The sequence below is a fragment of the Papio anubis genome, chromosome 14 (genome assembly GCF_008728515.1).
Source record: "Papio anubis isolate 15944 chromosome 14, Panubis1.0, whole genome shotgun sequence".
Taxonomy (NCBI): Eukaryota; Metazoa; Chordata; class Mammalia; order Primates; family Cercopithecidae; genus Papio; species Papio anubis.
In genome coordinates, this window is record NC_044989.1 from 85,218,495 (window position 1) to 85,241,926 (window position 23,432).

The 23,432-nt window shown below is 38.9% G+C and overlaps 1 protein-coding gene across 8 annotated transcripts in view; it reads left to right on the top strand.

The window, feature by feature from the left end:
• The window catches only part of DNAH6 (dynein axonemal heavy chain 6), a 380,528-nt gene that overhangs the window by 231,787 nt on the left and 125,309 nt on the right, over positions 1–23,432 (top strand). For 7 of the 8 annotated variants that reach the window (XM_017947677.3, XM_017947678.3, XM_017947676.2 and 4 more), the window contains 7 exons: positions 1,070–1,201; positions 5,414–5,585; positions 9,562–9,708; positions 10,725–10,798; positions 12,663–12,817; positions 18,458–18,689; positions 21,771–21,923. In XM_017947677.3, the coding sequence (XP_017803166.2) occupies positions 1,070–1,201; positions 5,414–5,585; positions 9,562–9,708; positions 10,725–10,798; positions 12,663–12,817; positions 18,458–18,689; positions 21,771–21,923 (1,065 nt within the window). The remainder of the gene's footprint in view (positions 1–1,069; positions 1,202–5,413; positions 5,586–9,561; positions 9,709–10,724; positions 10,799–12,662; positions 12,818–18,457; positions 18,690–21,770; positions 21,924–23,432) is intronic. The other variant, XM_017947683.2, reaches the window with a different exon arrangement.

Genomic DNA, 23,432 nt, shown 5'->3' on the forward strand with positions numbered 1-23,432 from the left:
GTTGCACATTTATTTTTAAGATCATTGATTTATGGTATTAACCTCTGTCCTTCCCACTAAGGCTGCTTTCAGATGGAATAGGTGGCATGTTCTCTCCATTAGACCCACAGGGCTTTTGTTTTCCATTTAATTCACAATAGCCCAGGCTATTTGTGCATTCCATGTTTGAAGATTCACCTGCTCACAAAAATTTGTAACTGCAAAATCAATATTCGTAGCACTTATTCTGTCTTTTGCAGGCATGTACGGAGTGGCGAAAAATTCTAGCCATCCAACCCACAGTTCCCCGATGAGGTGGAACAAGACAACACTCTGCCTTCTTTTTCAGCTCTCGTGCTGTAAACAACTGCCCTTTACACAGTCTACTGGAGGCCACATTTTCACATTTTTATGCCTTCTGTTGGTGATTTTGCTATTTAAAATGGCCCAAGTGTAGTGCTAAAGTGCTGTCTACTATTCCTAAACACAAAAAGGCTGTGATGTGCCTTACTGAAAAAAATGAATGAATTTGATAAATTTCATTTAGGCATGAGTAATAGTGCTGTGGTCCATGAGTTCAATGTTAATGACTCAACAATATAAAATAAGGCGTTTTAAACAGAAACGCACATAAAACAAAGTTATGTATTGATCAGTTGACAAAAATGTTATCACAGAGACTCACAGAAACCGAACCCTAGGAGCGGTGGTACAGTATCCACTAATCCAGTGCTCCAGCCAACTTTACTAAATTTAACTACCATGAATAATGAATATTTGTTGAAAGAATGGCTATATTTTATCTTCAGATAACAAAGTTTTAAGATTACAGTTTCACATAAAGGTATTTATATAAATAGATGAATCAGCTGAGTGACCTTGAGCAACTTACTTAACCATCCAGGGCCTTGGTTTTTTAATCTATAAAATAGGTGTAATTACAGTGGTCTCTTGGAGTGATTGTGAGAAGTCATTTAACATACACAGAAAATGTAATGCAATGCTGGCATTTGGGAAGTCCTACCATTGGGATAGGCAGGTCTCATTTCGTTCTCTGATGAGTGATCCAAGTGGATTTCTCTGCACACAGGATGTAACAATTGTATCAGCATGTGCACCTCCAGGCGGTGGCCGCAACCCTGTGACTCCCCGCTTCATCAGACATTTCAGCATGCTATGCCTCCCAATGCCCTCAGAACACAGTCTGAAACAGATTTTTCAGGTGAGTGTTGATTTTAACTTAGGCAAAAGGGGGAAAAGAAAACATATGTGTTCCAAGCCTCCCACAATCAAAGTGGTGTCTTGTGTTTCTAAGGAGTCCATCTATCCATCTCTTTCCTGAGCAGGAAGCAGGTAAATATGGACTCCAGGAGAGTAGCTGGCAGGCATTTGCATCACTGCCTTCTGTATCTGTTGGTCTCAGAGAGTTCTAGAAATGCAGAAAGATTGTGCAAACAAAACCCCTACCTTTAGAGAAGGCTGCATCTTAGGTCCCTACCACTTAGCACTGCACACACAGTTCTTAGTAGATCTCATCACTACCCAGCCCCTGCCTTTGTGCTCATCTCATACCTAACCACCAGGTCTGTGTGTCCACTTGCCACCACACTTGGCACCTGATATGCCAGAGAGCTCAAGCTCAACACACCTAAAACAGAACTCATCTCCTTGGCCACTCTCACAAAGAACAATAACCTATATTTTGTCCACCTGTACTAACTTCCCTAAAGGGCTACTTCTCCATCCTTTATATGGGAAAAATAATAGCACCTGCCCTACAAGTGCTCAACAGATTGTGAGGCATTATTTTGAGTAAAATAATAAGAGAATATGAAGCAGCATGACTAAAGCCCCGCATACCCAACCTGCAAAGGTTTCTTAGAGAAGAGAGATTGTGAGCTGAGGCTTGGGGATGCTGGGAATTGACAGGGAGGAACGGATCTTAGGAACAGGAAGTGCTGGGTGAATGCAACTGCAGAGGCAGGAAATGGTAAGGTGTGCGCAAAGGTAGAATAAGACAGTTCAGGTGACTGACCTGGAGAAGCTGATGACAGTGATGTGGACAGTGATGCCCAAGGATGTGGCAATTACCAGCATCGACTTCTTCCAGTGGAAGCCCTCTCTCAAGAGGGACAGACTCCACATGTATACAACCTTCAGTACATGGAAAGGAGTTTTCTGTTTGTATTTAAATAGCTTATTTCTGTGGGAAATTATTTTTAATAAATTGAAGTAGTTCCAATAAGCTGTTTAGGAGCAATGCCACAAAGATATATAAAAACTGCCACATTTTGAAAAACTTTGGGAGAGTGCTTTAGAAAATATGAAAGGATGGGAGCTTAGCTCCTATAATTAAGCACCAGAGTACAGAACAAGACATAACAGGAACCACCAAAGCCGTTAGAGGGGTTGTCTAAGCCCCTGCACACTTTTCCTGAGAACTTTTATATTTATATTTTGAAGTTTGAAGTGCATGATTCCCAACCACACCACAGATCCACTGTGATGTGATGAGTGGTGGGGGGTGTCTCAAGAAACTTATGCCTGGTTAGAAGAAACTGAATTTGCAAATTGTTTCATTTTTTATTAAGTTAAAGCAGATTCAGGGTTATGACTACAAAAACGTCATTCTTCATCATTCCAAAATGGAATGATTTCCATTTTGTGGGTGAGAAGAATACAGTGAAGTCTGGGCCACTGGGAAAGGCAAGGTCCCCAACTCTCAACCTCCTGTGGGATTATCATGTCCATGGAAATGTGTCACCCATGGGAACATCGTCCAGCAAGCACATCACAGCTGAAAACTGGCTGTGATAGAGCTGCTTCTTCCCACTGTAACTTTACAGGTTTACATTTAAAACCCACACTGGCTATAAGGGGAAATAGAAATGATACGTTGCAAAACTGCGAGATTCTGGGAGCTACCGGGTTGGACTGAATTCAGGTGGGAAAGAATATTGCTGTCATTACAATGGACAGGGTATTTTGCCTGTAGGAAAAAAGAACTTGCTCTAGGCCCATGGATCTCAAACTTCATTTTTCATCACAGCCCACCTAAGCAGGACCCAATAATTCATCACCCATCTGTCCTGTCCTTCATTACTGTTTGGAGGAGAAAGAACTTGGATGTAGTCAAGAATTGAAGAAGAGCAAAATCAATAAGCTAATTTATTGTTAGCAACATATATAAATAGATTTATTTCTACTATATAAAAGAAGCCTATGAATCTAAATTGTACATGTATATTATATATAATGTTTTCAATCACCTATTAGTGTTAACACAATTAGTCCTATCATTATACTTTCTTTGATAGTCTATTGCAAATTAGTTAAACAGTGCATATATGCAGGGAGCGCATCACTAATAACCAGTCACGGTTTGCTCAGTTGGAATATGTACATTATAAGTGACTCTTTCTTGGACCACACAGTTCACACAAATCTGAGTGTTTACTTATTGGAAATGTATGTGCCAAAATATGCATCACTATACACTCTAAGGGTGAACTGAACAGCACACAACCAGGTAAATTAAATTTAATGAAATTTCTAGTTAGAAAGCTATAACAGCAGTAACTGAAAACCATGATTGGCTCCATAAACTAGTGATAATGTGCTTATGCCAAAGAATCCTTCTCCCAAAACTGAGAAATCTGCCTGTGTCTTGTGTGCATGTTCTTAGTAAGAGTTTTGCAAAGTTGCCAGGCAGATCATGTAAGCCAGATCCTTAAGTAGAATATCAGGCTGTGGTCCTCAGTAAATTTTATAATGATACGCTAATTTGAATGTATGGATACCAATTAGTTGCCTTTAATTCATTCATTAAACAAATATTTGTTGAGCACCTTCCATACGCCTGACATTGGTGCATCATCCCTGTCCTCGTGGATCTTCTTCCACGGACGCAGATAATGAATAGATGAATGAGATACCTAGATACAGACACACAGTTACTCATGCATATGTTAGAAATTGTATTTGTATTTGTATTTGTGTCATGGAGAAGAGAAGGCTGGAGCTTTTTACCTACCTATAACATATATATAGATAAAATTATCAGCTTGTCTATTCTCCATCATACACATACAAATGGACAGATTTTCATCAAATTTAAAGATTGGGTTTGGGATGGTCCTACATAAAATACAGACCATGTGGAGTATGTTAAACTCATGTTGGGGTCCCAGGAGGGGATACCTAAAGAGGTCATCCTCACAAGTTAAAGCAAATTTTAAACAGGAGGCCCACTGAAAACAAATACTCAGGTTTATTTCAAAAGATCTCATATACGACACCAAATCTGAAGTCACAACTTCAGATTGGACTAACTTGCAAACATAGATATGCATTCTGGTGGCTTCTCCCATGAGTTACCCCAAGGTTAATGGTGATAAGAATTTGTCTATTTAAAAAACAATAATGATTTTTCCAAGCACTTGGGGGTCAAGGACTAGCTAATAAATACACATGTTCAAGTTGTGATGTTATGGATGAGAAGATCAGAGAGACTGATGGGAGGACTTGTTTTAGATTGAGTGGTCAGGAAAGGCCTCTCTCGAGAGACGGCATGTAACCTAAAACATGAAGGATGAAAAGGCACCTGCCAAGCGGAGAGGGCTAGGCACAGAGAGAGGGGAGCAGTAGTGCACGGGCCTGAGATGGGAAGGAGCGTGGGTGTTCAGATTAGTGTGGCGGGGACACAGGGAGCAATGGAAGGGATGGGTGAAGTGAGGGAGCTGGGGGAAGGGTGGACCAGCAGGGAGACCAGGATGGAAGTGGAGAGGCCAGAGCGAAGGAGAGAGGGGAGAAACCCAGATTTAAAAGAGTGGAGCCAGAATGGGGTGATGTCCGGGGAAACAGAGAGAAGCAAACAGACCCAAGAAATGTGTTCAAGATTGATTGTGCGGGACAGAGAATGGGAAGTGTCTAAAGAGACTTCCAAGCTCCTGATCTGAGCTTAGGAGGGAATGGCCAGCTACTGAAATGGGGAAGCTGAATGTGAAGGAGTTCACCATTGCAAGTAAGTCATATTTGAAATATACATGAAGATGAAAATCTTTGAGAGTCGTGATCATTCATCCATAAAAGTGAGAGAGAGGGTTTCTGTTCTTTTTCAGGTGAGTTTGTGCCCTTCTTGATGACCCCTTGGACTCACCTCAAGCAGAGGTCTAAATTACTTGAGAGTACGTTCATGTAAATTCACTAGTCAGATATGAATGCCACTCAGGCGTCACAAAACAATCACAGAAGACAGGAGTGAGTGCATCCTCGAGAATGTTTTCTGAAATAAGCAGAAGAGCTTTGATACCAGAAGCCTTTGTGTTGGAATTTGGCTTTCTATTATTAGAAAACATGTCATCTGGAGTACTTACAAGATAGATATTTGGTTTAAAATAAATCTAATCCTCTCATATTATGTTTCTGGTTCTAGGCCATCTTAAATGGTTTCCTGAGTGACTTTCCACCAGCTGTAAAGCAAACTGCATCAAGCATTGTAGAAGCCTCAGTTGAGATTTATAACAAAATGAGTGTTGACCTCCTACCAACACCTGCCAAGTCCCATTACGTCTTTAACTTGAGGGACTTATCCAAATGTGTGCAAGGTAGTGTACTGAACCCTCGTTTTCTGATCTGCACCCTCCCTTCTTTTCTGTTGGCCCCCAAATCTCTCAGTAACATTGTATGTATGCAGTTTTCTGTGACTCACCCAGAAATCCCATCACCTGTTCCTGTTCAGGCTGAGTGCTTTCCAACTATTTCACATGGCCAACACTGCCTCCCATTTCTCACTCCCAGCTGATTACTTGTCTTTCACTGAAAAAAAAAAAAAATAATAGAAGCAATTGGACCAGGGCTGCCTCATCTTCTAAATCTCTCAGACAACCTGCATCTTCCTTCCATGGGCTGAGCTGCCCCTGCATCTATCAGTGCCAGTGCTCCTTCTAGTACTGAACCCAATACCCTCCTGTCTATTCAAGGATTTTGCTATCATAATTCCCACTTCTCATCTTCAAAGTTTCCTCTTTTATTGGATCATGCCTAATGGCATAAAAAGCCACTATCATACCTCCCATCTTAAAAAAAAAAAAAAAAAAAGATTTCTGTAAGTCCCATATCCCCTGATGGTACCCCTCCCATTTCTCTGCTCTTTCTAGAAAGACCTCTAAAAGTATGGTCTCTCCTCCCTGTCTCACTTACTCCCTCCAGTTCTCCCTTCAATATATGTCAATCAAAATGTGATTCCCAACACTGCACTCCTGTACTTGAGTCCTGTCTCCATCTGCTCAGATTCACTGGTCAGCTCTCAGCGGCACCTTAACCTCACAGCAGTGTCCACACAACTCGCCGCTCCCCACCTTCTCCAGTGGTCCAGGGCAGGCTCTCCTGCGGTCCCCCCTCACTGCCTGCTGTCGCCCAGTCTGTTTTGATAGCTGCTTCTCCTTTCCCTACCTCAAAATGTTGGGGCCACAGGGCTCGGTCTTCAGATCTACACACATATTCCCTCAGTAATTTTGGTCAATTCTATATTGTCAAATACTGTCTACTCAGAGATGGCACTAGAGTGCCTGCCTCCAGCTCCTACCCCTACTCTAAGAGTCTGACTTGCTTATCCAGCTTCCTTCTCAGTGTGCGCCCTCAGGCATGCAGCTGGCCTGCTAAACTTGGCATGTCTAAACGGAACTCTTGCTTTTCCCCTCCACCTTGGCCATACGTACCCCGGCCCCAGAGGAGACTACCATTAGTTGCTCTCGCCAGGAACCTTGAAAACCCCTGTGCAATCCACGAATAATCCTGACAGCTTTATTTTCAGAATATATCCTGAATCTAACCACTCCTCACCACTCCATCCACTACCCCTCTAGCCTCCTCTCTAATCTCCTGCTTCCGGTTGTCCATTTACCCTGTTCAAAGGGACCAAGCTCTGCCCTTTGCACAGCAGCCAACCATGGGCCCTGTTGAGACCCTCCTGAGGCTGCTTCCAGCACCTGCCTGTGTTGAGTCTCTGAGTGATCTGGTTCCGGGCTCCCTCTCCCTTTCATTGCCTACCACTTTCCTCCTTGCTACTGCCACCTCCTTGCCATTCCTGAAATCGGGCCTGCCCAGGGACCTCTGTATGTCACTTGCAATGCTCTGACACCAGATACGCACATGGCTCACTTTCCCTGCTCAAAGTCACCTCCTCAGCAAAACTTTCCCATGTCCCTTCATAGCTCCTATTACCTGTAATCATATCGCACATATTTCTCTGCATATATGTGTGTTTATGTATCTGTCTCTCCCATTAGGACGTCAGCTTCCCAAGGGCTGTATGCTTAGTTCACCACTGTATCCCAGTGCCTAACTGGGCCTGGCACTGAATGAATGTATGTCTAGACGAATAAACAAATCTCCCCTGATTTTGTATACAAGGACACTAACTCTTAGTTGCTCCATGATCTGCTTCATTCCCTGACTCCCCATCCAGTGCCCTTTGTTCTACACCACTCTTAATTTTTTTTTTTTTTTTTTTTTTTTTTTTGAGATAGAGTTTCACTCTTGTTGCCCAGGCTGGGGTGCGGTGGCGCGATCTCGGCTCACTGCAACCTCCACCTCCTGTGTTCAAGCGATTCTCCAGCCTCAGCCTCACAAGAAGCTTGAATTACAGGTGCACACCACCATGCCCAGCTAATTTTTGTATTTTTAGTAAAGATGGGGTTTTGCCATGTTGGTCAGGCTGGTTTTGAACTACTGACCTCAGGTGATCCACCTGCCTCGGCCTCCCAAAGTGCTGAGATTACAGGCGTGAGCCACTGTGCCCCGCCAATATTTTTTTTCTCTAAAAAGATTCTAACTAACATTTATAAGTTTGTTTTTAATATCTGCAAAGTAGCCAAAGTAGAAGCTGCGGAGTGCTTTCCTGTGAAGCAATGACTGGCCTCTTTGAAAGCTAGCTCTCCTTCCTGTCTTCATCACAATCTAAGTCATTACCTGTTGTGCATTAACAAGTCTGGGAATGAACTAAGAGATGCTGGCCCATGGCAGGAGCTTAGGCATTAAGAACCCTGCAAACCCATCCTGCTCCTCCCTAATGCACAGTTCTCACACAGGTTCCTGGTCTTCCCAACTCCCGATTTGAAAGCTCTGTCACTCTTTTCTTTTTCTTCCTCCTTCAAGAGCCTGAAGGACTCTCAAAACTGGCACACCATCCTTGCCACAGGATGACAAAATAATTTGTTTTCCTCTTCCCCCACTGAAATCATGCCCTCTTATACTAGCAGTTTAGTCCTGCTATTCATGAACTCAATTTTCCTAGAAAACATTAGAATATGACTTCGTTTCTTCCATGAACTGCTTCACACTCACTTACTGATCCTCAGACATTGTCTAATCTTGTCATTTATTTATTATCCTTCCCCATTGCCTTTCTATTCCTATTTTTAAGATAATTTTTGAGCTTCAAAATTCAGGATCCACTTTATTTCTGAAATGACACATCATACTATACACAGGAAATTCCAATGTTGAATCTCTTTCTCCTTGGTTCCGCATTTCATCAAAAGTCCTAGAAATTTCCTTATTTCTACAAATATTAACTGAAAATAATTAAAACTTCAAGCATTTGGGAGGGGGGAGGGATAGCATTAGGAGATATACCTAATGTAAATGACGAGTTGATGGGTGCAGCACACCAACATGGCACATGCATACGTATGTAACAAACCTGCACGTAGTGCACATGTACCCTAGAACATAAAGTATAATAAAAAAAAAAAAAACTTCAAGCATTTCAAGAAACATATATGTCAAACACACACACAAACACAAACATGAGATGCAAAAAACAGGTAGCATCATTATCTACAGAAATACTCTAGTATTCCAAAGCAACATGAGCAGTACCTACCATGCTGTGTGGAACCCACTCTCTGCTGTGTGTGTCCACATGCACAGTAGACACTCTCCCTGCCCCCGTCTACAGTGTGAGGAGCCCCATATTGGTGGTCTCTGTGGAGAAGTACCATTTCCAGAAATTCCTGTACATTGTTGCTTTGATTGTAACTTGAAATTATTAGAACTGTGTTTGCAATAACAATTTACACTAATGAAATGAGTACTCAGAATAATCTTAGTAGAAGCCGGAAGGGCCAGGGGCATTTGGTGAGGACTGACATTGGGAAAGAGAGAGAAATGGGAGTTTCAAAAACAGTATAAGCCTTGGGAGGAGGAAAGTTGCAAGATAAGTAAATACATATACTTCGGTCTATTTTAAAGTAACGTGAGGCCCTTCACTTAGCATATTGCAGCTCATGTAACAATGGGATCCACTTGCTTACATGGTGGAGTCTGACCACTTCACATGCTCAGTTAAAGAAACATCACAAAACAGGGACAGAAATGTCTTTGTCAAATAATGTATCCCAATGTTGTTATCGAAAAATGAGGTCACTATTCATATATGAGTATATCCACCGGGGAAGCAGTCATTTTTGGCAATGTGAGGGTGAAGTTGTACTTAAGGATTTCCTAATTAAACTATTACTGGAGATTCTACAAATGTAGAATTTTTCTTTTTTTTTTTTTTCTTTTCTTAAAAAACAGGTATCCTCCAATGTGATCCAGGAACAATAAGAGAAGAAATTCAGATATTTAGACTCTTTTGCCATGAGTGCCAAAGAGTCTTCCACGATCGCTTGATTAATAATGAAGATAAGCAATATTTCCATGTTATTCTGACAGAAATGGCCAGTAAATATGAATCTTTACCTATTCTTTTTTTTTACTTGATTAGAAAAGCAATTTGGTTTCCACAAAGAACAAGCAACACAAAAAGAATTTTCGTAATTTATGAGTAAAAGTTATTTTCTTTGAAGATTCCAATATATATTAAAATATATGAAATATTATGCAATATTATAAAATAATTTTATTAAAATTCAGGAAGGGTCAGCCGGGCGTGGTGGCTCATGCCTATAATCCCAGGACTTTGGGTGGTTGGATACATGGATCCCTTGGGCTCAGGAGTTCGAGACCAGCCTGGGCAACAAGGCAAGACCCCATCTCTACTAAAAATACCAAAATAAATAAATAAATTCAGGAAGTGTTAGTATTTTAATTTATTATGAAGTTTTAAGTAGAGGAGAGAAAGTAGGAGAAAGAGCATTTTGTCTGGTAAGAAGCCAGGATAGGCCAGGCACAGTGGTCATGCCTGTAATCCCAGCACTTTGGGAGGCCAAGGCGGGTGGATCACGAAGTCAGGATTTCAAGACCAGTCTGGCCAACATAGTGAAACCCTGTCTCTACTAAAAATACAAAAAATTAGCCAGATGTGGTGGTGTGCACCTATAATCCCAGCTACTCAGGAAGCTGAGGCAAGAGAATCATGTGAACCCAGGAGGCGGAGGTTGCAGTGAGCTGAGATTGCATCATTGCACTCCAGCCCAGGTGACAGTACAAGACTCTGTCTCAAAAAAAAACAAAAGCCAGAATAATTTTTAAATACTTCCTATTTCTTAAATAAGTATCCAATATTCATTATTTAACAAGTGTTTTAAATTATTTGTTAAGTATTCTTAATCTTAAACTTGGAAGATTATCAGCTAAACTAAAGCGGCATGGAGTTAACACAGCATTCTCTCAGTTTTCATATATATTAATTAAGTCTTCTAAGTAAAGTAGCAGCTGTTATTCTGTATGTTTTATCACTAAAATATTCCGTTCAAGATTATCATTATATTAAAAACTTGGTTTTGTTCTTTAAATAGACAAACATTTTGGAATTGCAATTGACCTGGAATATTTTTTGAATAAGCCCATCATATTTGGAGATTTCATTAAGGCAAGTATGTTAAACTGACTTGACCTCATTTGAAAATTATAAAGCATTTATTATTTTCCAATTCAAATTTATATTCTATAAAAACTTCACATGTGTGAAGAGTTAAGATCTAGGCCAGATGTCAGCAAACTATGTCCCATGAGCCAAATCTGCCTGCCACCTATTTTTGTAAACAAAATTCTTTGGAACATAGCCACAGCCATTTATATATATGATTTTTTTATATGATTGCTTTTGCTCTACAACAGCAGAGTGCAGTAGTAGTGATAAAGACCATATGACCTGCAAAGCCTAAAATATGTACTATCTGGCCCTTTACAGAAAAAGTTTGCTGACTCCTGGTCTAATTACATTCATTTTGGTAACGGTTTGAATCAGAGAGCTATCAGGTATTCAGTTTGGAAGGAAGCAGAGAGATCTAGTCTCTTAACTCAGGACTTCCCCCTTATTGTACTCTACGTAGTGAAGCTACTTAGTTAAGAGAATTGTTCTCTTCATTTAAGAGTAACTCTAATTAGTAGCAATTTTTTTATATTTAACTTCCTTTTATTCCCTTATGAGTTCCTCAAGCCCATCTCTGCAATACTGTCTGTCTAATTTTTACCCTCTGGACCTAATTTTGCCCTCTGGTAAGTTTTACCCTCTTGACCTGCCTAGAATAAATCTGCTATCTCACTACCCTGCCTACATTGGCAGATAGCCATGTTGTTTTACTAAGGTGCCTCTTGTTTGAGTAAAACATTCCCAGTGTCTCCAAGAGGGCAGAGACCACGTCTAGTTTTGTTCATCGTAAGTTCCCAGGTTCCTGCACAGAGGTACATAGCAGGCTCTCAATCAATGCTGGTTCAGCACATGAAGGAACTCGTCATTATATTATATGTATGCAATACCTCACCACTCTGGTAACTCCACTCTAGATAAGTATTACTACTGACAAATAAAAAAGATAAACTATGTATTTTTGTAAAGTATGTATTTATGTTTATTATTAAAAGTATGTCCAAAGTTTGTTTTCGAAGATTCTTTTCCTGTGTGTTTCTAGTTGATTGTATTATCAGATGAGAGAATAAACAGAAAAAGAACAGCTAGACTCCTCTTGCATTGCTTGTGTGTGTTTTAGTAAAACAGTCCGGGAGAAAGTGCCCCTGGGGCAGTTGCTACATACAATAGAGAAGGGACATCATCAATAGATTAAAACAAGGACTCGACTCCCTGAAGTTTACACCTGAATTTAATTATCAACAATTTAGGTAACCCTAGATGACTGGTATTTAAAAACTACAAATAGTTCTGGCATGATTTTTTATAATAACAGCAGTCTGCTATGCATAGTTTTTAACCAGTTAGCTTTTCCAATGTCAATAACCTAACAACAAAAAAATGAAACCAGGTCTGGCACAGTGGCTGACACCTGTATCCCAGCACTTCAGGAGGCAGAAGCGGGCGGATCATTTGAGGTCAGGAGCTCGAGATCAGCCTGGCCAACATAGTGAAACCCCGTCTATAATAAAAATACAAAAATAAGCTGGGAGTGGTGGTGGGCATCTGTAATCCCAGCTACTCAGGAGGCTGAGGCAGGAAAATCACTTGAACCTAGGAGGCGAAGGTTGTGGTGAGCTGAGATCACTCCACTGCACTCCAGCCTGGGCAACAGAGAGAGACTCCGTCTAAAAAAAAAAAAATGAAATCAGAATGTAGCAGTGTGAGAAAAATCAAAACCCTGTTTCTGAGCTCCTATGTAAGTTTTATTGCAAAGACCTTCAAAATTCCAGTGTAGCTCTTGAGAAAGTTAAATGAAATGGATTTTCCAGGTTATGTGTCTATCAGAATTAATCCAACTTGGTTCTTCTCCCATAAATTATAGTTTGGAGCAGATAAAGCTGATCGGATTTATGATGACATGCCTGATATAGAGAAAATTGCAAATGTTCTACAGGACTATCTTGATGATTATAATCTCACAAATCCCAAAGAAGTAAAGTTGGTGTTCTTCCAGGATGCTATAGAACATGTTTCAAGGTATAGTGCTATAAGGCGCCCAATAATGCATTGATTTAATATTTTTTGTATTAAAGGGTAAAAAAATAAGTTGTATAAACTCTTTAAACAGATTGCTAGATGGTCAGAGGTCTTTTATTAATTCTCACCATAACTTAAGAGTTATTGTTTAACATATTTTAAATATTTGTGGAATGAGCTTTCTATGGAATCCCCAGAGTCGTTATTTTTGCTAAATATTAATTGATGGTTTTTGTTTGTTTTTATCTGTTCTGTCTTGTTACAAAAAGGATATGAGGTTGTTTACAGAGATACATGTACGGTATAACAAGGCTAATTCCATGCATACCTAAAGAAAAAGGAACTTCAAAATTATAGCAAAACAAGTTCAATCCAGGATCAGAGATTTCACCTGCTTGCGAGTCTGACTCTTACCCACTGCAAGTGTCCTGTGAGGGACACCCTTGACACATTCATAAGCATCCAGCCTAAATATCTGCAGTCCTTGGGGCACACTTTCTGAAGTGGCTCCTGTCCTGTTTGACAGTTCTAATGCTAAAATGATCTTTCCAGGATAAGCCAACATCTGCCTCCTGTGCTTCTGGTATCCATCCCATCCTGTGAAGCAGTCATGATTAAGGCACTCAGCGTGGGTATGAAACCATGATATGGAGCATCTCATTTACCTGGTACAACACTCTCTCTGTAGTTTAGGATCATTATCTCTTTACAAATAAGGCTCAGAGAATGTCCCAGTGCTCTGTTGCTACATAATAAGCCACTCCTATCCTTAGCAGATTCATTTTATCATCTCTCAATTTTCCCAACTGTTCTCTCTGAGCGTCTCTCTTGCAGTTACAATCAGACTGCCGCTGGAGTGCCTGGAGCATCTCCGCCTCCACGTAGTCTCTCCACTTGTCTCTCAGCATGGCAGCATCAGGGTGTCTGGGTTTCTCAACATGGTGGCTCAGGGCTCCAAAAGCAAGTGCCCCAAGACAGAGAGCCAGGCAGAAGCCAAACAACCTTTTTGACATAGTCTTGGAAGTCACATAGCATCATTTCTACTGTGCTCTTCTAGTCAGTGCAGTCATACAGGCCCACTCAAGGTCATAAGAAGAGGACAGAGACCCTATCTCTTGATGGGATCAAAGAGCAAGTAGGACCAGAGGCATTACTGCAGCCACTTTTTGGACAACGCAATGTGCCACAAAGAGATTAGGTAAATGGTCCAAAGTCCTCTAGTCAGTGAGTGGCAGGTGGGGATCGCAGCCAGTGCTTCAGCTCTAACTCCACCGCAGGTGCCCCTACCCAAAATGGGCTCACTTTTTTCATAACAGCCCTCCAAATATTTGAAGACCATTCCCATATTCTTCTTAGCTTTATCTTCTCCAGGCAAAATTATCCCACATCTTTCTTATTGCCTGTTAGAGATTATTTCCAGTCTTCACATTCTGAGCACTTTATAATTTTTCAATGTTCTACTTAAAATGCAGCATCCAGATTTGATATCATATTCTGTGGAATAAATACAGTAAAATACAGTGAGAGTAGGATTTCCCGTGGTCTATTGCTGCAGCAAGATTTTCATGGCTTTGGTTTTTTTCCTGTGTCAACTGCATTTTAGCATTGGTCCTTGTTAATACTGACAATTAAATCCCTAGGATTTTTTTCACATAAACCATAAGCAAATAAAGTCTTCACCTGTTGCATATTTCATCTCTTTAATTAGCCCTAATTCAAGATTTGTGTTTGTCACAGCTTAAGTGTTATAACATAGGTCGTTTGTCATTGGCTTGTCCAGATGCCACTTGCTTCCCCTCTGTCCCCCTGCCAGCATACCCACATGCTATCCCCTAACAACTTTTATTCCCATCGCTCAGGCAGGCCCTAAGCCTACAAGGAAAAAAATAATGGAAGCATTTTGGTCTGAGAAACTTCCTGGAGAATAGACCAGACCATAGGCAAAGTTGGCTTAATTCTATTTATAATCTTTCTTACTTTTGTGAAAGAGAATTACCAGGCCCCTCAAGGTTTGCTTAAAATATTATAGCAGGAAATTAAAAACCATTTGTAGAATGGTGAAGATTTGGTTTTCAGATGCACAAAGGACTGCCATGTAAATAATGATGTAGACTGTCCTCTTTTATTCATGAGAGGATCAGTAAGGAATCAGAGAAAACATATTTCTGCTTGTAAGAGCGATCAAACACCTAATACTGATTGGCAATGGAAAGGACTTTGTTATGAAAGTGAGTTATGGATTAATTACTAAATACTCAGTAATTTAGCACATACTACATTTCCATTTGTTGGTGACATTTTAGTTTTTGGCTTTTTAACACGGGGTAAGTAAAAGTCTTGTAACTCAGGGGGGAAAATTTTGCTTCAGAGCTTGTACTTTCAAAGAGCAAATGCACCAGGCAGTTTCTGCCCATTGTGTGCCCCCAAAGTTGTCACCACGCTCCAAGGATAGTAGAACAAATCTATTAGCATTTAAGCCACTAATTAGGAGAACCATCTCTTGCCTGCTACGTGAGAGAAAATGAAACTTACCTACTAAATTAGAGAATTCTTACTAGGGGAAGTTTTCAATCCATTTATAAGTAAATTGCCAGAAAAAAAAAGTAATACTACAAAGCAGAACGGACAAGTAATTTGTTTCCAGTAGTTTCTGATAGAAATAATCAAACTACTATTAATAATAATATACATGAAATAAGGAAAGAGTGACATATAAAGTGCAAGATTTTTATCATATTCAACATTTCATCAACTGTAGGACACTTGTACATTATGGGAAAAATAAGAAAACATTATTATCTATTCATTCTGCCCTCAATTTTATACTCGCCTGGGCAGCTGAAGGGAAATAAGCAAACAGACATCTGATGTGTCTCTCAGTAGATATGTACTGTGGCAGACACATAGCAATCACAATGGTGCTATGGGTCTTCGTTGTCCCAGTAGAGGAGTTGGCCAAAAGTTCTGGGGAAGAGGTTGACAAACTGCTTTGGTAAAGGGCCAGATAGAAAATATTTCAGGCTCTGCAGATCATACTGCAGCTACTCAACCCTGCTGTCATAATGCATAAGCAGCCACAGACAGTAAGTGAATGAATGAGCTTGGCTATGTTTCAACAAACTTTATTTATAGACACTAATATTTGAATTTCAAAGGATTTTCACATATCATGAAATATTACTCCTTTTTTAATAATTTAAGTTCTAGGGTACATGTGCACAATGTGCAGGTTTGTTACATATGCATACATGTGCCATGTTGGTGTGCTGCACCCATTAACTCGTCATTTACATTAGGTATATCTCCTAATGCTATCCCTCCCCCATCCCCCAACCCCACGACAGGCCCAGGTATGTGATGTTCCCCACCCTGTGTCCAAGTGTTCTCATTGTTCAATTCCCACGTATGAGTGAGAATATGTGGTGTTTACTCTTTAAAAATTGTTTTCAACCATTAAAAAAAAATCTAAAAACCATTCTTAGCTCATGGGTCATTTAAAAAACCACATGGTTAAGGGGCAAGATTTGGCCCGCAGGCCATAGTTTGCTGACCCTGGTTTTAGACAAAGCCGTCTTACCTAGTCACTCAAGGTATGGAAAAAGTGGACCTGTCTGAGGAGCAGGAGAGGGTGTACAGGTGGAGGAAACAAATTTCAGTTTGATTCTTATTTCAGAAGATCCTAAATAATGACTGGGAGTCTGTGCCTTGTCCTGGAGGAAGACTTTTTAAATAAGTCCTCGTAGACTCCCTGTTCTATTCTTACACTACATAGCTCCAATCTCCTGCCACCAAAGATGACGTGTACAGTAACTAACTGTTACAGTCTCTAGAAGTTGGTTACTTGAACGTAGAATTGATGGAGCACCCGCCAAACGCTATGCACTGTTCTCACAGAGAAATGGACAGCATCCAGGCCCCCATGATGGAGTTTATATGTGGGAAAGAGTTAGCAATGTTTTTCTCTCATGAGTTACAGTGACCATGTGATGTTTTCGTAATCAAAAAATAATAAAGTCACTATAATTTTAAAATATTTGAACATTGTTTTCTTCAATTATCAGCAATATAAATAATCTACATAGATTAGATAGATAGATGATAGATAGATGATAGATAGATAGATAGATAGATAGATAGACAGACAGATAGATAGATAGATAGATAATTTGCCAGAATAAGGAAGGGGAAGAAGAGGAAAACTAATTAAACCTGCTTTTACATTTCTCCCATGATTTCTAGATTTTAGACAATGGTAATAAATTTTAAATTATGTTTATATTTTGTGTCTTCCTAAGAAGAATTTATTGACATTATCACCCCCTTTTCTATCATCTTAACAACAATGTATAGAATTGATTCTCATACATACTGGTCACCTTTATACTGATATCCCTTCCCCCTTCCCAGGTTTTTAAATTTCATTCATACTTCTGTATATCTTCAAGGAATCTTTTAGGGAGGCTCTGCAGATTATTTACTCTCTGAGCCATAACATGATATTTTTCTCCCTCTAACCACTGTCTTGTAAAATGTCATCTTGTCGATAGATGCCTAAAGCCAGCCTGAAATTATTTGTTCCTTTGGGGATAATCCATTATTCTGCATTAGATAATCATCAACTTTTCAGTTATGTTTAAAACATAGATTTCTACTATAAAATTTCTACATGTAAATTACTTATAGATCTCCTAGGAAATATTTAGTGTTTTCTCTCTCCTCTAGTTTTCTTTCTTGATCTTTGGGGCTGTGGGTTCAGCCCCAGTGGTTTCTTCTATCATATCAGTCACCATTGCCTTAATTCTATTCCTTCTTCTCATTCCTGTAATTTCTATGATGTGGCCTCTGAGATTCCATTTGTTTCTCCTAGATTTGCCCTCCTTATCTTCCATTTTCTCTCCCATTATTTTAAGATCGCTATCTTTTTTCTGAGTTCTGGGTATATTCCTGGAGTTTGACCTCTACTTTTCCTGTTCAACTCTCCACGGTATTCTATTTGTGAGACTCATCACCTTCCACTCAGGTTTTCAGTTTAGTGGATTTTCCATCTCTACTCAACTTTTCCTAAATTTGCAAGGGGAGGGTTTACTCCTTTTTGAGCGCTCTCTCTCTCTAGTATCATCATTGCAGTGCTTTTCAAAATTCATGTTAACATGAATCAGAAACTTTCTAAAATTTTGTTGGCATCCTGCAGTAAATCCATTTCAAGGTGTTCTGTTGATCTCTCCTTCTGCACTATAGTGTCTTTTTCTAGGTTTAGTGATTTTTTCTGCTTGCTCATTCTTATAAATGGAAACCTGGGCTTGCCAATTGACAATATAAGTTGTGGCCTAGATCGAGTAGGGTCTCCAACAAAGTCCTTCAGACTTCAGGGAAAAGAGGTTGTACTTTATTGTAAATTTGTATGACTAGGGCCGAGACCCAACAGCCTGTTAGGAATGGGGGAAAGGACGAAAAAGAGAAAAGCCAAGCAGTGCTGCTCACCAAACCCCGGCCTCAGATGCAGCCTGCTCTTCCCTTGCAGCATCCTGCCCCGGGAGGAGGCTCCACTGGCTACCAGCCTTCGGCTCTGGGGCAGGCTCTCCGAGCAGGAGCCATGTCTGTGAACTTGAAATAAACCTTTCTCTGCTCTGATGTTTGCAGGATTGCTCGGATGATACGTCAAGAAAGAGGCAATGCCCTGCTTGTCGGAGTAGGAGGCACAGGAAAGCAGTCACTCACGAGACTTGCAGCTCATATATGCGGTTACAAATGTTTACAGATTGAACTCAGCCGGGGATATAATTACGATAGTTTTCATGAAGACCTGAGGAAGTTGTACAAAATGGCTGGTGTAGAAGACAAGAATATGGTTTTCCTTTTCACTGACACCCAGGTGTGTGTTTAAATAGCCCATGGGTAAGAACAGGAAATGTATGGGTGTTACAATCGGGTGTGTGCTTTGAACAGTTTGTAGGATGAAGTTCAAGGGATTGCTCCCTTTGATAACACATTTCCCGCAGCTTGTAAAAGACTTTTATAATGCATTTTTATTTATTTTACCAAATATTGTTTCCCTTCTTTAAATTCTTAGTAATTAAATTTGATCAAAGGTCAAGGAAGTAAGTTTTTAACTTTTCTTTGAGGGAAACGGCAAAGATAACAGAAGGTAATAAACTGTATAAACGTGCATATAAGAAAATAATTTACCAAAAATTCAATTAGGGAAACATGCCTTTACCTACAGAAAGGAAAAGGGAAGGGCTATCTTCTGGGTTAAATTACCTTTAAAATTGAAGTAGGATTACATCTATTCTATGACAGCTAATTTAACTGATCTCGAATTAATTCTATAGCAGAGGACTTTCTACATTGATTATTCTTGGATATGTTCTCTTTAGAGAAAATAAACCTGTCTAGAAATTAGCCAAGGAATAAAAACGTGATAGATTCGATGCATACCTTTTTTAAAAAAATATTGTAAGCAGAATTAAATACAAACAAATACTTGGAAAACTATTTTTAATATCTATGACATGCAATGAGTTTGTATCCTATTATAAAAATACTTATTACAAATGAAAAAGGAAAAGTCAAGCACATCTGTAGAAGAAATAGAAAAAATGTGGTAGAATGTGAATACACAGTTCCAGAAAACAAAGGCCTTTAAACACCTGAAGAAATTGTCAACCTCACCATTAATGAAGGAAATTATAATAAATAAAAATGTCAGTGAGTTGGCCTTGCAAGTTGATAAAGGTTAAAAATCATAATATACAGTGTTGGCAGAGGTGTGGGAATAATAGGCCTGTTTATTCTTCACTGGGAGATCATAAATTAACAAAATCTTTCTGGAAAGTAGTTGGCAATATGTAGGTAAAGCCTTTACATTTCTTTTACATTATAATCAAAGCTACATACAGTTGCACGTATGAGGATATCTACTGTAATGTTTTAAAATAATAACCTGAGAGAGTATTAATGTCCACTGAGAGAAAGTTGTATACATAATATCTGTTATAACCATATACTAGGGCACTATGTAAAAACTTTAAAATTATAGAAACATACAAGTTTTAATGTATATCTAGACATGTATGCGCCATGTACAAAGAGAAAACATTTGAATCATGGGATTGTGAGTGATTTTTATTTTCTTAGTTTTGCTTATCTGTAGTTTCTAATTATCCTAAAATTAAGATATTTCTGATAGTGTTTTTAACATTGCTTTAAAAAATCAAACAAGTTATGTAAAAAGTCTCCAAGTGTTAAAGCTCCAAAGATCAAATCATATTGTGTTGTTTCTCTTTAGACAAAAAGTTATTGCATTCTGTTGAAAGCCCCAATCAATCTCAAATGTTCTGCAGTAATGAAGAGTAAACGTAACCACAAAAATAAAAGTGCATGTGTCTAAACATGAACTTATATATAGGCACAAAACATTATAAATGTGAGAAGAAATTGAGAGAAACAAGATGTTAAAAATAGAGTTTAATTGGCTGTAACTAACAAATACAAAGTAGAAATAAGTATGATTAGATATTTTGCCTAATATAATTTCTAAGCTACAATTAATAGCTATATACTATATTTCATATTTTACAGAGAAAGCAAATATTTTCTAATACTACTGAATGTTTACAAAACTTAATCACATACTAGATTTAAAGAAATTTTTATTAAATTGTGAAAAGCATAAGCTATACTCATTCTTTGCCCATGCTTTAATCAAAGGAGAAATTAATGATGTGTCTTAGGACTTTAAAATATTCATATAAAAATCAAGAAAGTCAAAATCTCTTAGAGACTAAGGAAAATGAACTTAATATAAATAAAAATCTATGGAATGCAACCCAACAGTTCTCAAATTTACATTTATAGATCTGAATCAAAAATTAGAAGCTACACAAATTAGTTTACTTAAAACTTTAGGAGGGAAAAAATGTCACAAGACACATAAGAAAATGAAACAAGATAAAAGCAGAAGTAAATTAGAACACAGAAAACTACTGTTTATTCTTGGGGAAAATTGACAGACACAATTATACCAAGTTCATTAAGAAAAACAAAAAGTTTCAAATGAAGAAAATAAAATAACAGATATCTTGTCATAGTTAAATGTATAGCACTCAAACTTCTATATAACTAAAAAGCTAGCTGAAATAAAGGGTGAGAGATTACTTTTAAATATGCATCAATGTTGAGAGACAAAAAGTCTATTTCAAAATATGTAAATTACTCATACAAATTTGAAAGAAAACTCCAAGATGCAGATGGTTGCAAAGTTTAGGTCAATTTTTTAATGGACGGTAATAAATATGGGATAATATTTTCCCTTGCCAATAATCAAAAACATCCAAACTAAATTCTCCAAAAGAAAGCATTTATTATACGTTCCAAATTAACAAAAATAAATGTTAAAAATCGATGAAGTCACACTTGAATTGAATGAGAAATAGTAAAATCTTCAAAATCCAGAAAATATTTATGCATTTAATTGGTAATCTCACTCCTGGGAATTTGTTTCAAGAAAATAATCCAACTAAGAAGAAAAGCTATATGCCTAAAATTGTTCTTATAAACAAGAGTGTAAGCTATCTCTGTCCATGTAAGTGTATAGTGCATCAGCTCAAAGGTGCATTCTGCTTCTATATTTGTGATAAATATGATGAGTACATTACAGAACTATGGGTTAGTATTAATGATAAAATGGTAACTGAAGGGGGCAGAATATAAAATACTTGCACATATGACTTGACCCAGGTAAAATGGGAATGCCTGCTAAGAAACAAAACACAAAGGAAAAATGAAAAATCAGTGCACTTGCTATGTTAGAACTTCAGGATTCCATGTAATTTTTAAGATTATATTCTCTTAAAGATACAATCGATTCCTGTGAATTTTAGAATAAATATTTGCTTAGTAATAAATGGAAAATGATTGAGCAAGTTGTAATGATCACTGCCTTCTTCTACAGATTGTAGTGGAGGAGTTCCTAGAAGATATAAATAACATCCTGAACTCAGGTGAAGTGCCTAATTTATTTGAAAAGGATGAACTGGAGCAGGTTTTAGCGGCCACCAGACCAAGAGCAAAAGAAGTAGGAATTTCCGAGGGGAATAGAGATGAGGTAGGACGTGCCAGAGTAGTTATGTGGCTTTATCACAAAAAGATTTCTTCACCTTTTATTTAACCATTCACTGATCCCCTGAAGGGGTCCATGAATAGAATATTTTTCAATGTAATTGGTTTCCTTTGTGTTCTCTGTATTTTATTTTCGGTGTTTAAAGCATTGGTGCACCAGACTTCCAGAAAGTTCTGTGGGAAGCAGAAAACAGAAATCCCACTGCCCCACGGAGGTCATAGTCTTGTCCAAACTGGCTAGCCTCTCTTATTCCTCTTTAAGCACCAGTTTATTCCACACACTGCAGCATCCTCCTGTGGAGGGCTGAAGGCTTAGGTCTAGTATTGTTGATGCCCTTGCCTAGCAGCAATGTTACAACACAACAAAGCAGGAATGTGTTTTCTCTCACTCTCTCGAGAACAGTGTGGCTGCTGTACGCTGCCATTCTCCAACACCATGCTAGATCCCATACACCGTTACTTGCTCACCCCAGCTTTTTTCCTGGTTTCTGCACCTTCTTTAACTTTCTGGCTGTTCTTTCTTATATCTTTACTGTTTCCCTTTGTGAGAATTGTCTCTCCTGCTAGGTCGGAGATTATAGGTACAGATGCAAGTCTACTTCTGCTAATGTAAGCAGGAAGGGATTTATTAAAGGGATACAGAATCATTGGAAGGGCCAAAGAAAGAAACTCCAGACTGAACTCCTTGGAATGAATATAAAATGTACACTGTAGAATTCAATGGTCAAGGTGGTAGCCGTCTCTGCCACAACCATTCCTGCTGAAGCAGGGAGCCACTAAACCAGTCAGTGTGCCTCCGTGTCAACCGTCAGCTCCAGAGCCATGTGTCCTCCATCACATCAGGAAGCAGCTGAAATCAGGAGCCACTTCCAGAGATAATAGCTCCAGGATAGTTCCTCAGAGAGCTAAGAATTAAACTACCATTTGATCCAGCAATCCCATTACTGGTATATACCCAAAGGAAAATAAATCATTCTACCAAAAAGACATATGCACCTGTATGTTCACTGCAGCACTATTCACAACAGCAAAGACATGGAACCAACTCAGGTGCCCATCAATGATGGATTAGATAAAGAAAATGTGACAGGTGTACACCATGGAAAACTACATGGCCATAAAAAAGATTGAAATCGTGTCCTTTACAGTAACATGGATGCAGCTGGAGGTCATTATCATAAGCAAATAGTGCAGAAACAGAAAACCAAATACCACCTGTTCCCACTTACAGCTAAACATTGGGTAACATGGACATAAAGATGGGAACAATAGACACCGCAGAGTAAAAGAGCAGGGAGGGAGAGAGGGATGAAAGGGTTGAAAACCTACCTATTGAGTACTGTGCTTACTTCCTGGGTGACAAGATCAGTCACACTCCAAACCCAGAATCATTCATTATACCTTTATAACAAACCTGCACATGTACCCCCAGAATCTAAAATAAAAGTTGAAAAAGAAAAAAAAAACTCCCATACTATGCGACTTCTGCCAGACT